Source organism: Dicentrarchus labrax, unplaced genomic scaffold (genome assembly GCF_905237075.1).
Source record: "Dicentrarchus labrax unplaced genomic scaffold, dlabrax2021, whole genome shotgun sequence".
NCBI lineage: Eukaryota > Metazoa > Chordata > Actinopteri > Moronidae > Dicentrarchus > Dicentrarchus labrax.
Window position 1 is genome coordinate 10,041,420 of NW_026136716.1, and position 13,814 is coordinate 10,055,233.

The window sequence follows — 13,814 nt, forward strand, 5'->3', positions numbered from 1 at the left end:
GTGTGTGTGTGTGTGTGTGCTATTGCCAATATTCACAGCTGGAGAAGACGAGAGGACAGGAGTGTTCGTCCATTGGGAAATTATGCAGTTGCAGCTGGCATTCTGCGTTGATGGTCATCCTGGAAAGGGGGAGAGACGCACAGAGAGAGAGAGAGAAAGAAATACTTAGACAAAGACATTCAAGGCACTATAAACACTCGGAATCCTTCATTTCTCGGCCCATGAAGCACATGGCGTGAATGCACGGTATTCATCACAGCTTATATCACATAATGCACTTTTTGCGCTACAGTATATGAAGCGCTGGCTTCAAACCAGATGGTGCCGGATCACACTCGGTTGCTTGGTTGATGTGTGAAATCCCTCAAAATGACAGAACTGTTCCATCATCGGCGTCGGACGTGTTTTTTACCACGGAGACGGCATTAACTTATAGGTCAGGGCCCAGAGGCAATGTGCGCTTCTAAAAACAGGAGTATTTAGCTATGATGATCACTGGACAAGTCAATACACCAGATGTTTTGGGAAAGCTATGGCGATCACAAAGATGCAGGGGATTAGTTCTACAAGCAAATTATGAAACCGTATCACACTCAGTTAATATTCCCTGAGTGTTTCTTAAATTCATCATCCTGAAATTAATTTTCACTGGATATGATAATGGTGGTAAAAATGAGACCTTCGTGAAAATGGGCTTTTTCCTCTTGTTCTGTGCTGTTGTGTCTTTGTCCCCCCGCTACAGCTTCTTATTAATTCACTTACTCAGAGCACAAAAGAGGAGCCTCATTCAGAGCAGAAAGAGGGGCCACCTCACTCATCTTGTTTGTAGGTGAACAAAGTGCAGATGATGTGCTGCCCCCCCCCCCCACTCCCCTTCGCACACAAGCACCATTTGCCAATCCACGTCAGGAAGATTCAATTTGGACAAGGGCTGAGGTAAGGCGAGCGAGTGGCGAAACGCTGCGGAGAGACGCATCAGTCAATACAAGTACGCCCCCAAACATACGCCTCTTTAAGGCTTAATATCCTTTTAATGAAACAATAATTTTCAGATTCATCACCGAGACGTGCATTAGCAGTGAAATTAGCTATTTAAAAAAAGTTTTTGGTTGTGGAGAGGAATTTCTAGAAGCCCTCTGACTGAAGAGCCACTTCGCTCTTTTTGACACACACACACACACACACACACACACACACACACACACACACACACACACACACACACACACACACACACACACACACACACACACACACACACACACACACACACACACACACACACACACACACACACACACACACACACACACGTTGTTGTTTGCATCACTAACTGAAACTTGCCCGTCAAGATAGACACAATGAACGCTAAAGTCTTTTCATTTTGGCACGCCTGTATTGGATCGATTCGACTCTTCATGACAGCGTCTGAACTAGCCTGGTGCTTCAGGGAGCCGTGTATCTCATCCCCCAAGGGGTTGAAAAACAAACAACTCACGGTGGTATTTGCTATTCGAACCAAGGTCTAGTTTGAAATCCTGGAGACGCAGGTGAAATTGGATCCTCAAGACAGAAAAATCTCATGTCAGAGCTCGGGGGTTCATAAACTCACATGCCACTCAAATTTAAAGAGAACCTGTCCACTCGAATCCTGAGTGGGTTTTTTTTAGACACAGACACAGGGATGGTTATATTGTCCATAAGGCCACACACACACACTCCCCCAGTGTGTCAGAGCAGAGCAAAATAACACAGACACACACACACACGACATGTTGTAAGGGAAGTTTCTATCCCTCTGTGTGCTAGATGTGAAGCAAGGTTTAGCAGCCAACATTGAAATTTCCGTATTGGAAATGACATGCACAATTAAATTGATGTAAAAGAAACTGAAAAAAGTAGAAGCTAAAATAAGCCACCAAGACACGAGTCATATTGAAGAGTATGCACAGGTGGCTGAGTATAGATGTATTCCACCTAACTGCAGTGTCCCTGGTTTGGTTCCAGCTGGGACCCTTTGTTATTCGTCATACCGCTCATTTCCTGTCTACAGTATAAAATGCCCTTCAAAAATAAATAAATAAATCCCCCGTATAAGCATTTTCTAATCTGGTACATGCTAAAAAAAAGGTATTCACGTAACGGTTTTCTGATCGTCCGCGATAGTTGAGATGGCACCAAACCCCCAAATACTTCTTGATGATTAGGGAACAATCATGATTTGGGTTAAGAAATAATTTGGATGGCAGCTGCTATACTACAGTTTGGGAGTCTTGCCCATTGAATTACAGACAGGGATGGGCGAAAGAATTCAGAACTGCTTTCAAGTCCAAGCCGACACGTACAATTTTGAGCTATAAGGATTTAAAAAAGGACAAACCAGCTTTTGCACCTACTAACAAGCTTTATGGGACGGTGCATTGACACACCGATTGATGGAAGCTTTGATTTGTGCAACAATATATCAATGAGTGTGAACTAGTCATTATTGGGAACCAATGTAACTGACATAAATTTAAACTGACTGCAGCTTGAATTAATCTGTGAAATGCACCAATCATCGCTAATATTAAGGGTATTTCCTGCGTTGCTGCTTGCGCCACTCAGGATTCCTTTTTTCGAAATGTGGATACTATGCCTTCAATAAAAGGTAGAAAGTGAAATGCTTCAAATTGTTCAAAATCTTGGGTGCCCCATCGGTACTGTTTGATGTCTTTATAAGTCTCGAGTGTCTGTATTTGTCTCCGATTACATCATCGCTTCATTTCAGTGAATGTGTGTTGAATCACTAGCAACAGTTGGCATTGAGGAGTAACAGCCAATTATGTCCGTTGAAAGTGATTTTTCCGACTGCAAATACATAGTTTGGCTGCCATTAGAGCTACCTGGCATTGATTCGCTGTGTATGCTTCTTTGTTGGAGCTCTTCAGAGTTTCTTTTACCATACAGTCCTGTGTGTTTTCACGTGTTCTGGAGTCTTTTACCTCAGCGTGTAAAGTATTGTTCCATTGTTCCTGATCCGGAGCAGCTGATTGGGCGTCGTTATCCAGTGAGAGTCGGCATTCTTGGAATTCCTGAAGATGGTGTCGGGCAGCCAGATCAAGCCGACCATATTGCTGGTTGAATAAGAGACAGAGACAGAGAGAGTTGGGAGGGTGCGGGAGGTAGGAAATGATTGCAGTTGAATTCCTTCAGATTTCTCTTCAATGCATGAAGCAGCTCCACTTCCCAATAAGAGGATAATAAAACAACCGGGCGACATGGGGAAAACAAAGCACATCAATCAATTTGTTCCATTAATTACAGGCCTCTTCCCGAGAGAGAGTAGAATATTGTTCTCAAATGAGATATTCACAGTATGAAAATGTTCAAACACAATAGTTGCTACAGTGGAAAGACGGAGAATCACAGTGTCTTGGAGTTAGAGCTAATTTAAAAAAAACATAGTTAAATATAACTTGCTGCAATTATTCATATATAGGTATCGATGCAACAGCTTTTTAAAATCTGGTATACCTGTTGAGCGTTAGAGTTGGCATGCTGCTGCTGCTGTTGTACCGCAGACGGGTGTCCACCCAGGTCTGGGCGAAGATAATATCGATCTGGTACTCCTGGGGAGAGAAAAGTAGAGTCAATACACTGATCTGACAACCCTTTTTAAAGCAGTATGGAGACAGAAAGAGATGTTCTGGATAAAGTGTTTATGTGCTGAGCAGTCTCTGTCTGGTCCTTCTGGAGGAGCTGATAATGTGTTTGTTTGAGCACAAACGTGTCCACATCAAAGAAAATACTCAAGCAGTGCAGCACTCAGTGGAAACGCTCAAATACGCATTATGCTTTTGATATGGAAATTAAATTACACCATCTCGCAAACTGTTTACTTCAGCATGCTTTTTTTCACCTCAGCAATGACCTCTCTTCTAATTGTGAGAAGTTCTTTTCTGAATCAAGTTCCTTACTTATTAGCAGGTAAAATAAGTCAAAGTATTTGTCTAGTTGGGGTGGTTTTGCTTTATTCTCGTTACACAATATGTTAAATCTCTGCAAAAGTGGATCTGAATACACTTTATTTCCCCACATAGTCAATGTTGAGTACATTTTCGTAATCCACCAACCTTTGTAGATGGTGAATAAAGCAATAAGACATTGCCTGGAAAATAAAAGCTTTTTTAAATGCTATGGAGAGGAAGCTTTGTTTGCTTGGAGGTTTATCTGGTTATGCTGAAGCAAGAATAGCAAGTTATTAATGTAACCACCCATCTCAGAGACTTTGAAGCCGTGGCACAATTGTTAAAAATCGACCACGCATTTCTCCAGAGAACTTATAATAGCTAAATATAACATGGCAAAATATAGCTGACAAAGAGTGTCATTCATTGATCTTTGAGTCTTTAATTAACAGCAGAACCAACATCTGTCCAAATTTAAAAGAAATGCTGACAGCCGTCTACATAGCTGTCTTCACTCGCCCAGATCTTACTATACTCCAAATAGCACCCTGCTGTTGTGGTATTAGTAACATGAAATTTTCTGATTGGTTGCGGTTGCCCCTCAAGTCTTGACTATAGATGTGCACAAATAATGACTACTGTCTTCGCTCTGCCGCTCTGTCCCTCCCTCCAGCCACATCCCCACTTCCTGAAACCACTGCCATTTTCTTCCTGAACACCAGTTTGTGTTGAACTTCAGCACCTCTAGTCTGCCTTTGTGTGTAGCTGCCTGTAAGCTACATCGCCTATAAAATCACTGAAGGCTGCTGCTTCCTCCGTCTGCATTTGGGTCCTATCCCCTGTTGGCCTGCATAACCGGCTGTGATACCTGTTCGTGTATAAAAACCTGGTTAGAAATATTGTCAAAAGCGGGTGTATATCCATCCTGTAATGTTACAAATAGGGAATTCACTTTTATTTTAAATACTACAAAAGATTAATTACAATTCTATTTAGATCTGATTGGGGTGGAAACAATTTAATGACCCTGTATTTGACACCACTTCAAACCAACACCAAGTAAAAAAATAATTTCAACTTGTAGCTTACTCTGAAGTCAGTCCATCTGTGACCTCGAGACAATCTTGACAAACAGAAAGTGTTGTTGCAGTGAGCTACACGGTCTCCACAACCTTGTTTATCACTCTGTCGCTTTAGGAAGCCTGTAATCATTTAACATCAGAGTTTGTACTTTCTACCCTGACCCAGACTTCAGGTCTAGATAGGACTGTGCCATTTTGGGGAGGGGACCCTCATTCACTCCCCTCCTACAGACTTGGTTTGGCTGTTAAAGTGAGTGTCTGACTGTGTTGGGAGTGTAATGCTGAATGTAGCAGTCTCGCAATACCAGACAGACAATCAGAGATCTCAGCGCCAACCGATCGTCTGGGGATTTATAAATGCAAAGCAGTTGCTCGAACGGCGAAGAGAACAGCTACTAACAAAGTACACTCCCTTATTAAAAGGACACACAATACCAAAAACAATCCTCCCCCCCAGTCTCCTCTGCAGTGAAACAGACTGATCTAGAGAATCACTGTGTAAAACAGAGATAGCTTTTTCACTTATTGAGAGACTGACTTGAGAGCCTGCACCTGGATTTCTCCCAAAACTCCCTATCACTGAGTAAAAGGAATAGACTGATGTGACAACTTTGTCACAATTAGTTACAGTGGCACAAGAAATGGGACAAGCGGCACAAGAAAATACCAGCAAACTAACAAGCTAACTAACTAATCTGATAAAGAAAATGATGATGTTTTTTTTAATGACTGAATGAATGAATGAATGAATGAATGAATTAATGATATCGTAGTGATCTTGACTACACATTTACGGCTACTCCACATAACAAAATTAGGTTATTATTCTTAAAATTATAGTGTTACAACCTTTAGGACTAGTTTTATGATTGACTCAGTAGGAGAAATAAAAAGATGAGATGGGATAAGATGCTCTCGTGTACATCCAGTAAAAGAAAGGAAACAGTTCAGAGTGCTTTAGTTGGAGGTGGAGATAGCTAAGAAAAACCGAGGCGAATGCGGCCAAAAGCATTAAATAAATGTGAGTTAAAAGACAGAATGGTGCAATCGACAAGTTCATATTCAGTTTCAATGAACTCCCAACCCTGTTTGTCTGCTACAAAATAAATAAATTAATGTATACATATAAGTACGTCGACGATCTATTTGAATACCCTCGAGTCAGACAGTTGAAAACATTTCAAGCTATTCACAGCTTCCCCTCAGAAGCTGAGGACGTCCAACATGGCCGGCAGAAGGTCAGTGCATCAGCTGGAAATCCTCTATAGAATGTAAACAAGGCGCACTGATACTTCAATGATAAGGTCAGACAGTGAGAAGCCATTTGCAATTCCTTCGCTGATATGACATGAAGGAAAAGAATATATTGGCATTCTAGGGACTATTATGTGAGACTGTCTTGGAGTGATCCTGTTTGGCAAGGAGCTGATCTAGGTTTAAAAAAGAGAAAAGTGTGCAATTATAGGAGGATTTTCTCCAGAGGACATCTTCATCTTTAGCAAAAGTTTGTAAAGGTGACCCAACAAGAGATACATTGTTTAGAGTGTTTTCAACTCACCCCTAACATCACGATTTCGTACACAGTGTCACTCACTTTCTGATTTTTCTGACCTTTTCCAAAAGCAGACAGACGAGACCTGACCTCCTAATACATCTGTCACCAGGATCCCCATCATTACGGCTGGCCCTGCGTGACCTTTGGAGGATAATAGGGAGACACGGTGACGCACCCCAAACCACAAAGTGTTACATGTTTCACGTCTGGCGCAGATGAACACTCACGGCAATCCTCAAATGGAATTTTCTGCTTCCATTGGGTCCTTTTGGGGACAACACCTCCAAGACAAGGCACTGAAGCAGGTCCATTATTCATGGACATTATGCAAAACAATGAAGGCGAGAGTTGGGAGATATCAGACTGAAATTAACTACGGTGGCTTGCATTATTCCCCTGGGGATCCATTTCAAAGTCAGAAGACGAGGATGTTAAGGAGGGAGTCCATTACTCACGGCTACTGACGAAAAACAATAAGGCAAAGACCTGTAGGTGAGATAATCAAGGGGGACTTGTATTGTATATTCTCTGCTGGGAGAATCCTACATAAGAGACTGGATGTTGCAAGTTCATTATTTAGGGTATAAATATTTTATTTTAGGTCTTAAAATATTCAGAATGTGATAAACTATTTCCCTCCTGTCCCGGACTCTCCCGAAGTCTCACACAGCAGGCGATAGGTACAGGAAGTGCTAGGAAACCCTCTCACGATCAAAAATTAATCGTTTCTTGTGTGTGTGTGTGTTGCGAATCCGATTTATTATCATGGAAAAAGACAACGGTGCAGATGACAATCTCGGATGGTGGAATATTATCATTTCACATAAAAATCCTAAAAACAAACAACCTAAAAGATATGATTTTCCTTCAGCACACTGGACGTCAGCAGATTTACTTGCTGTTATAGGAAGGTAAAAATCAACAAATTTGGCCCTGCTGTCTTTGGGAATGCAAATACCACTCAGAATCTGATAACATGAAATCCATTATTAAAGTCGACGGATGTTGACAGCAAAGCACGTCTGACTGAAATTAATTAGCCTGACTTGAACAGCGTCGGAACAAATAGAGTCCTCCTTATCCAGCCTCATCATTTTTGCATAGAGGAGGATCGCTCCTCAGCAATTACAGACGTCACTCAGCCACATTTTCCACATCCATGTACCAAAACATGTTTCCCAAGAGGGCGGCTATACTATCTTTATAACTTTAGTGGGAGCTTGATTGAAATCTTTACACTCACTGAGCCAGAAATGTTGTTCTTGCCTGAAAGTTTCAGACTACAAACTTAAAATGAGTCATTGGTTGTTTACCGACCGCTGATTCCTTCATTCATTACCTGATGTTAGGTCAGGTCAGGAAAAAAATGAAAGTTAATGAAAAAGCAGAAACCTAAAAAAAGGAAAACAAACTGAATGAGCAATTATTTCCAATCACTTATTTTCTCTACTGAATGCTACTTAAAAAAGGTCTAGTGTGGAAAATTTAAGAGGATATCATTTTCATAGGAATCTAACAATGAAAATAAGACACATGCCTTCAGTAGAACCGCCATGTTTCCACGGTAGCCCAGAACGGACAAACCAAACACTGTGCATTGGTGGGTTTTTTTGGCATTTCAAGGCTACCAGAGTACACAAAAGGAGGGTGAGGTGAGGGAGTTACAATCTGCAACTACACAGCTAGATGCCACTAAATGTGTCACTTCAACTAAAAAGGGTTAGTGCGTAGATTTTATTTCCAGGTGATTAGACACTAATGAAAACATACCTATGATATTCCATTTCTGCCAAGAGATCCTCCTAAATGTTACACACTGGACACAAAAACATACTTTCAACATTAAATACATTCAGTGATGTGTTGTTTTTTTATTTAAGTAAAATGCCAATGTCCTTAAAATACTCACTTTTTGCAATATCTGCACATGGCAACTTTGATTGCATCGGTAATAATTATCCAATAATAAAACGCAGAATGAGCATTTTTACTCTGGATTCTTTTTGCTGAGAACATGTTTATAACTATGCAGGACTTTTGCACGTAGCAGAGGGTTTTTACACTTCAGTAAAACAGGATCTGAGCTCTTCCTCCATCACTGGTGTTACACGCTTTTCTCTTATGCTGGTTTTCTTAATGAACTCACCATAAAAAAAGTCGGTGCAGGCTGCCATGAATATTTCACCATTACAACTGACTCATAATGGACTCTACTCTGCTTCATTGCTGATCAAGTAGAATCCAGTGAGCTCTTGCACTTTATCATATTAGGCTTTGCAGTGAAGGGAATCTTAAACTTAAGCACAGATCACTGACTAATGTATTTCTTCAGGCAAAACCGATGCCGCATAGTTGGTATAAATATTTATAAGTGAAATATTTATATCTCTCAGACCTTGGGAAATTGGTGGCTGGACTACATTTTCAATCCCTCAAGAAGAAGAAGGAAAAAAAAGATAAACAGGAGGAGCGTTTGATTTCTCCGAGTCATATGTCCATTTCTGTGTTGTATCGTGAGCGATATTAAAATATGCAGTTTTATTCTCGGAGCCCTCTCATCCACACCGCCACTACAACCCCCCTCACCTCCCCAAATAAACACATTCACCCAGAATGCATCGCTGTTGCTTTTGTCCTGCAGGCAGCCTCACAGTGATGCTCCTCGTGTGTGACGGGCAAAAATAACGGTAAACACGACCATTCAACCACCGCTTAAGGGTGGCGATGAACTTCTGTCACATGTGTAATAAACAAAACTTGTGCACTACCTGCGGATATGAGTGGCATTTTAAAGATTGCTTTTGTGTGTGTGCGTGTGTGTGTGTGTGTGTGTGTGTGGTCAGCTAATTTCATAAACATGCTTTTGTCTTGTACATAGGAATCAAATAAAAAAGACCTTTGAAAAGAAATAAAAGGAAGCGATTTGCATACCGGGCCTGTTCACTTGAAGTCAGTTTGTGAGGAAGGAAGAAAGACAAAATGAAAAACGACGCAAACTGCTGGCTGCGCTTCAGTGAGCGTCTGGCTCCAGGTACATTCAACACCTGTGTTTCTTTGTCCAACTCCGAGACAAATGATTTACTTTTGTTTGCAGGAGGTAGCGATACAGGGCGGAGCAGAGGCAGCAGTAGGGTCCTCTCATCTGCCAGCAGTGCTGCTAGTGGTCACACAGCAGGAGGATTGCGAGAAGTAGGACTAGTAAAAGCAGAGACATACATTTGGGTAAACTGTTTTGATGGAGAGTTAAAGAGTGAGGTATGGGGGGGATACCTTGCTCAGACTGTGGGGGCTTGCTGTGCTGGCTGTGGGTCTGTGAGATGAATCAATGGTGGTGAATTTGAAGATTTATACTTGGAGTTTCATTTGATTTTATATTTCAATTTCAGGCATTGGCTAAATCAACTTTATTATTGTCAGCAAAAATGCCTCAGAGAGCCAAACAGTTCTGTTTTGTAATCATTTTAGAATATTTTTTTATGGCTTTTCTTGCCTTTAATCAATAGTGACAGCTGAAGAGTGAAAGGAAAGAGGAGGGAGAGAGAGAGAAGGGATGACACTAAGGCAGCTAAGGGCCACAGGTTGGAGTTGAACCAATGGTCGCTGCAGCAAGGACTCAGTCTTGGTATATAGGGGCGTCAGCTCTTACCAGGTCAGCCATTCGGGTGCCCCTAATGTGTTAACCTAACGCCATCACTCCCTGCTCCTCTTTTTCACAGGTGAGAAAAGAATTGGGTCTTTGGCCTCGACATTTGAAAAGGACCAAAGGCTCAGCGAAGCCCCCCTACATAAGTAATAAAACATGATAGAGAAGAGAATGGAAAGACACAAAAAAGGGAAAGTTGTGACGATGAATGATAAAAAAAAAAAAAAGAGGAAGTAGCGAACAGAAAAGATAGGAAAGAGAAAAGGGTTTGTATACACTGTGTGTGTGTGTGTGTGTGTGTGTGTGTGTGGGTGTGTGTGTGTGTGTGTGTGTGTGTGTGTGTGTGTGTGTGTGTGTGTGTGTGTGGAAAAGATTAGTCTAAAATGCGGTATTAAAACCAAACCTACAGCCTTGAATAATAAAACTAAAGCAGCGATACTACTATCAGCAGCAGTAGGCGGATTTTAAAGTCCTTCGCTTTAAGGCACAACAGGCACCTTTTCTTCTTTATCTCAAACAACCAACATGCCCTTACACATATTTTGATACCTCCAGTTTTTTTCCTCAGTGTCTTTGAACAGGTGATTTTTTTTCCTTCTTTTTCAAGGCTTTAGGACTCGTCCATCAGACACATACTGCTCATAACTAATTTAGATGCAGAGTTTCACTTCAAACACTAAATTCCTGTATACATTGAGACTGAGAGGAAAAAAACAAGCAGAGGAGGAGAAGGAAAAAAGGGGAATTAGATCAGAGAGGGAACTGAAGATGGTAAGGCAATCTAAAGTGACGAGAGGCAATAATGAGAATTGAAAGATTTAAGAGAACAAACAAAATCTTCTAGTGACTGCGATGTCAGCTAATCAATATTGGCTGACTCTCAAAACCATATTCAAACAAATCACCGTGCAGATTAAATCAACACATGCCGACATAACGCCGCAGCGGCTGGTTGTGCTTTGTTCCACCTGCCACATGCTGTTTACCGGCTCTGCTGATTGATATCTACCTGCATAAAAACACCCAGCTCCACCTGTTCTACTTAACGTATTTCCATACTCTGTGATGGCATCCAAAGCCTTGTTGCATTTGTTTCTCTTTTTATCTGCTCTTTTTTCTGGTGAGCCCTGCCGGGTTTTATTGCTTTTACAGCTCACTCCTGCTTGGATTCATTGCGGAGCATCCTCAAGAGCACACCTACTCCTCAACTGCATCGGCAGACAAGAACTTTGACATTGCACAAGTCTCCAAAACCCAGGATGAACATTCAGTGTAAAATTCACAGAGTGGGACGCAAACGCAAGACACCGCTGTTTTAAATCCCTTTACTCACATGGTGAAGTGTGTGTCACCATGGTTACCAATAAGGTCTACAAGCAAATATACAGTCTGCGCTCAGTTCATGATCAGATTTTGAATTCTTGCTAAAAAAAAAAAAAAAAATCACATATCTGCTTTCATAAAATCATACTTTCACAAAAGAGCCAATACCGTCTTTTTCAGGTTTTGGTTTTGTCGTCACCAGAGCTATTACACTACCTAAATGGACCGAACCAAACGTGCAATCACAGCAGAGTTTGTCTGAGCCAAGCCAAACAGGTTAGGTGTCAAAGCAGCCTATTACACATGGGAAAGATATTGGTTAGGGTAAATAAAGGGGTAAATATCAATTGCAGGTCTGTGAAGGGAAAAATGGTCCAATTTTAATGAGATTTCCAGAAAGCGGGCTGCTATCCCGCCAGACATATGTGAGCATTTATGCAATAAAAGCTTTTGTAGGCTCTGATTTATCTAACATAAGACATGCACCCTTTTAGATTAATCTATAGCAACATGCTGGTCTCGTCTGAATAAGCACCCCTATCTTGCTAGGTTGAACCGAGCGACATTTCCATATCACTTTCAGGTCTGAACTGAATGCAGTCTGATTAGCATAAAGCAACAGCTCAAGGTAAAATATACACCATACATCAATAAAATATCTGTTTATAACTAAGACAATTTTAAAATTTTAATTTTAAAAGTCTGAACACACATCATTCTGCACAGCGACGCCATTTCACTACAGACGTATTTTGGAGTGGAGGGAGACTTTAAAATCTAATTCCAGCTGCATGGATAAAAGTAATGTCCAACAAATCTCTTTACGTACAGCATGGATCTAAACAAAAGTCCCAACTTAATATCCTGTTATTCACTGTTTGCAGTTGTCAGACTTCAAAAAACAAAATAAAAGATAAAAAAAATAAAATACAGCACAATTCCCTTCAATAATGAAACCAATGCAAAAATGTATCAGAGGATTCACTATGTCATTAACATCATTAGTTGTGTAAAAAGACAATGTAAAGCCTGTCTTTCATATCTGGAGTGCATTTATGTTACTGTTCGATTAGATTTTAGATAATCCGTAAATTTCCATAATTAGACACTATTTTTACAAAAAAAAGTTAGAATCTAAAATCCTGTGGGTATGTTTTGCAAGCACAAGAAACAAGTGTAACAAGTGGAGCAATATTGGTGGAGGTTAGCCTCGTCTGAGTGCCCTCCAGTTTCAACAGGTGTCACCCTTTCAGAAAGGTCACGTATGACAGTTACGTAAGGAAAAATCATTTTTAATTTTATTACTCTGTTTCCAGGCTGCACAGGTTCCTCATCTAGCTCAGAGAATGTGATTAAGCACGATGAATGCCATTTCATTTTTCTGAATTAACTCATGAGGCCGTCTTAATACTGTCTTGCTGCGAGAGGCGAAAAACAGCGATCTTCTGCACTGTAATCAGATAACCTTTTCTTATCTTTTTTTGCTTCACTCTCTTCTCCAGCACCTAAATGAGTCACATCATTGAAGGTCAAGCATGGAAAAAGCTACACACACACACACAAAAAAACACAAACTGGCCCACGCACACGCTTTCACCTGCACACCCATGCACCAAGACTGCATTAAAAGCCACTTTAAAGTGACGTTTGACATCTGGAAAAAGCACAAATTCTCTGTTATACACGAGTACAAAGAATTCTCGGCCAGAGCAGTCATCGTGCTCTGAAACAAGTCAATGGCATGCTTAGCTAGAGGCGGTTGTCACCTACACTGTTAAATCCACTCAGAAGTGAATGGAGAATTCACGGGCATGCACCGTCTTTGCTGGTGAGACTGGTACACCGATTTTTATGCCATGTTCTTGACGAGTTCTTTGTTTTCCTCAAAGAGCGACAGGGTTCCTAAAATATCCCAATAATTGAAGGACACTCGCGGGGGCTGTATCCACTGAACAAGTGAGCTCCAAGCTCCTCATATTACGGTTCTTGAGGGTGTGGAGTGTCATCAAAGAAATACACCGACGTCCTACCAATCTTGATACTCAAGATGTGTTTTGTGTCCTGAATTGATTTGCACTCTCATGTTAAAATGTTCCGGAGGCGGATTGATTAAGACATTGTCTGTGCTTTGTATAGCTCGCCGAGAGCCGGCCCTACTGGTACTGAGGTTTCTCACTCGCCGTACAGCTTCTATTGAATCACTATCACAGCTATATGTCAAAACACAAGGGATCAAGAAATCAATGTCAGACAGTACATAT

General features: G+C 41.1%; 1 protein-coding gene across 1 annotated transcript in view; it reads right to left on the reverse strand.

The window, feature by feature from the left end:
- LOC127378693 (gamma-aminobutyric acid receptor subunit gamma-3-like) overlaps nucleotides 1-13,814 on the reverse strand; it is an 89,704-nt gene that overhangs the window by 32,134 nt on the left and 43,756 nt on the right. The window contains exons 4-6 of the mRNA XM_051427839.1: nucleotides 3,517-3,611; nucleotides 2,985-3,116; nucleotides 37-119 (exon numbers count right to left, since the gene is read on the reverse strand). Of these exons, the coding sequence (XP_051283799.1) occupies nucleotides 37-119; nucleotides 2,985-3,116; nucleotides 3,517-3,611 (310 nt within the window). The remainder of the gene's footprint in view (nucleotides 1-36; nucleotides 120-2,984; nucleotides 3,117-3,516; nucleotides 3,612-13,814) is intronic.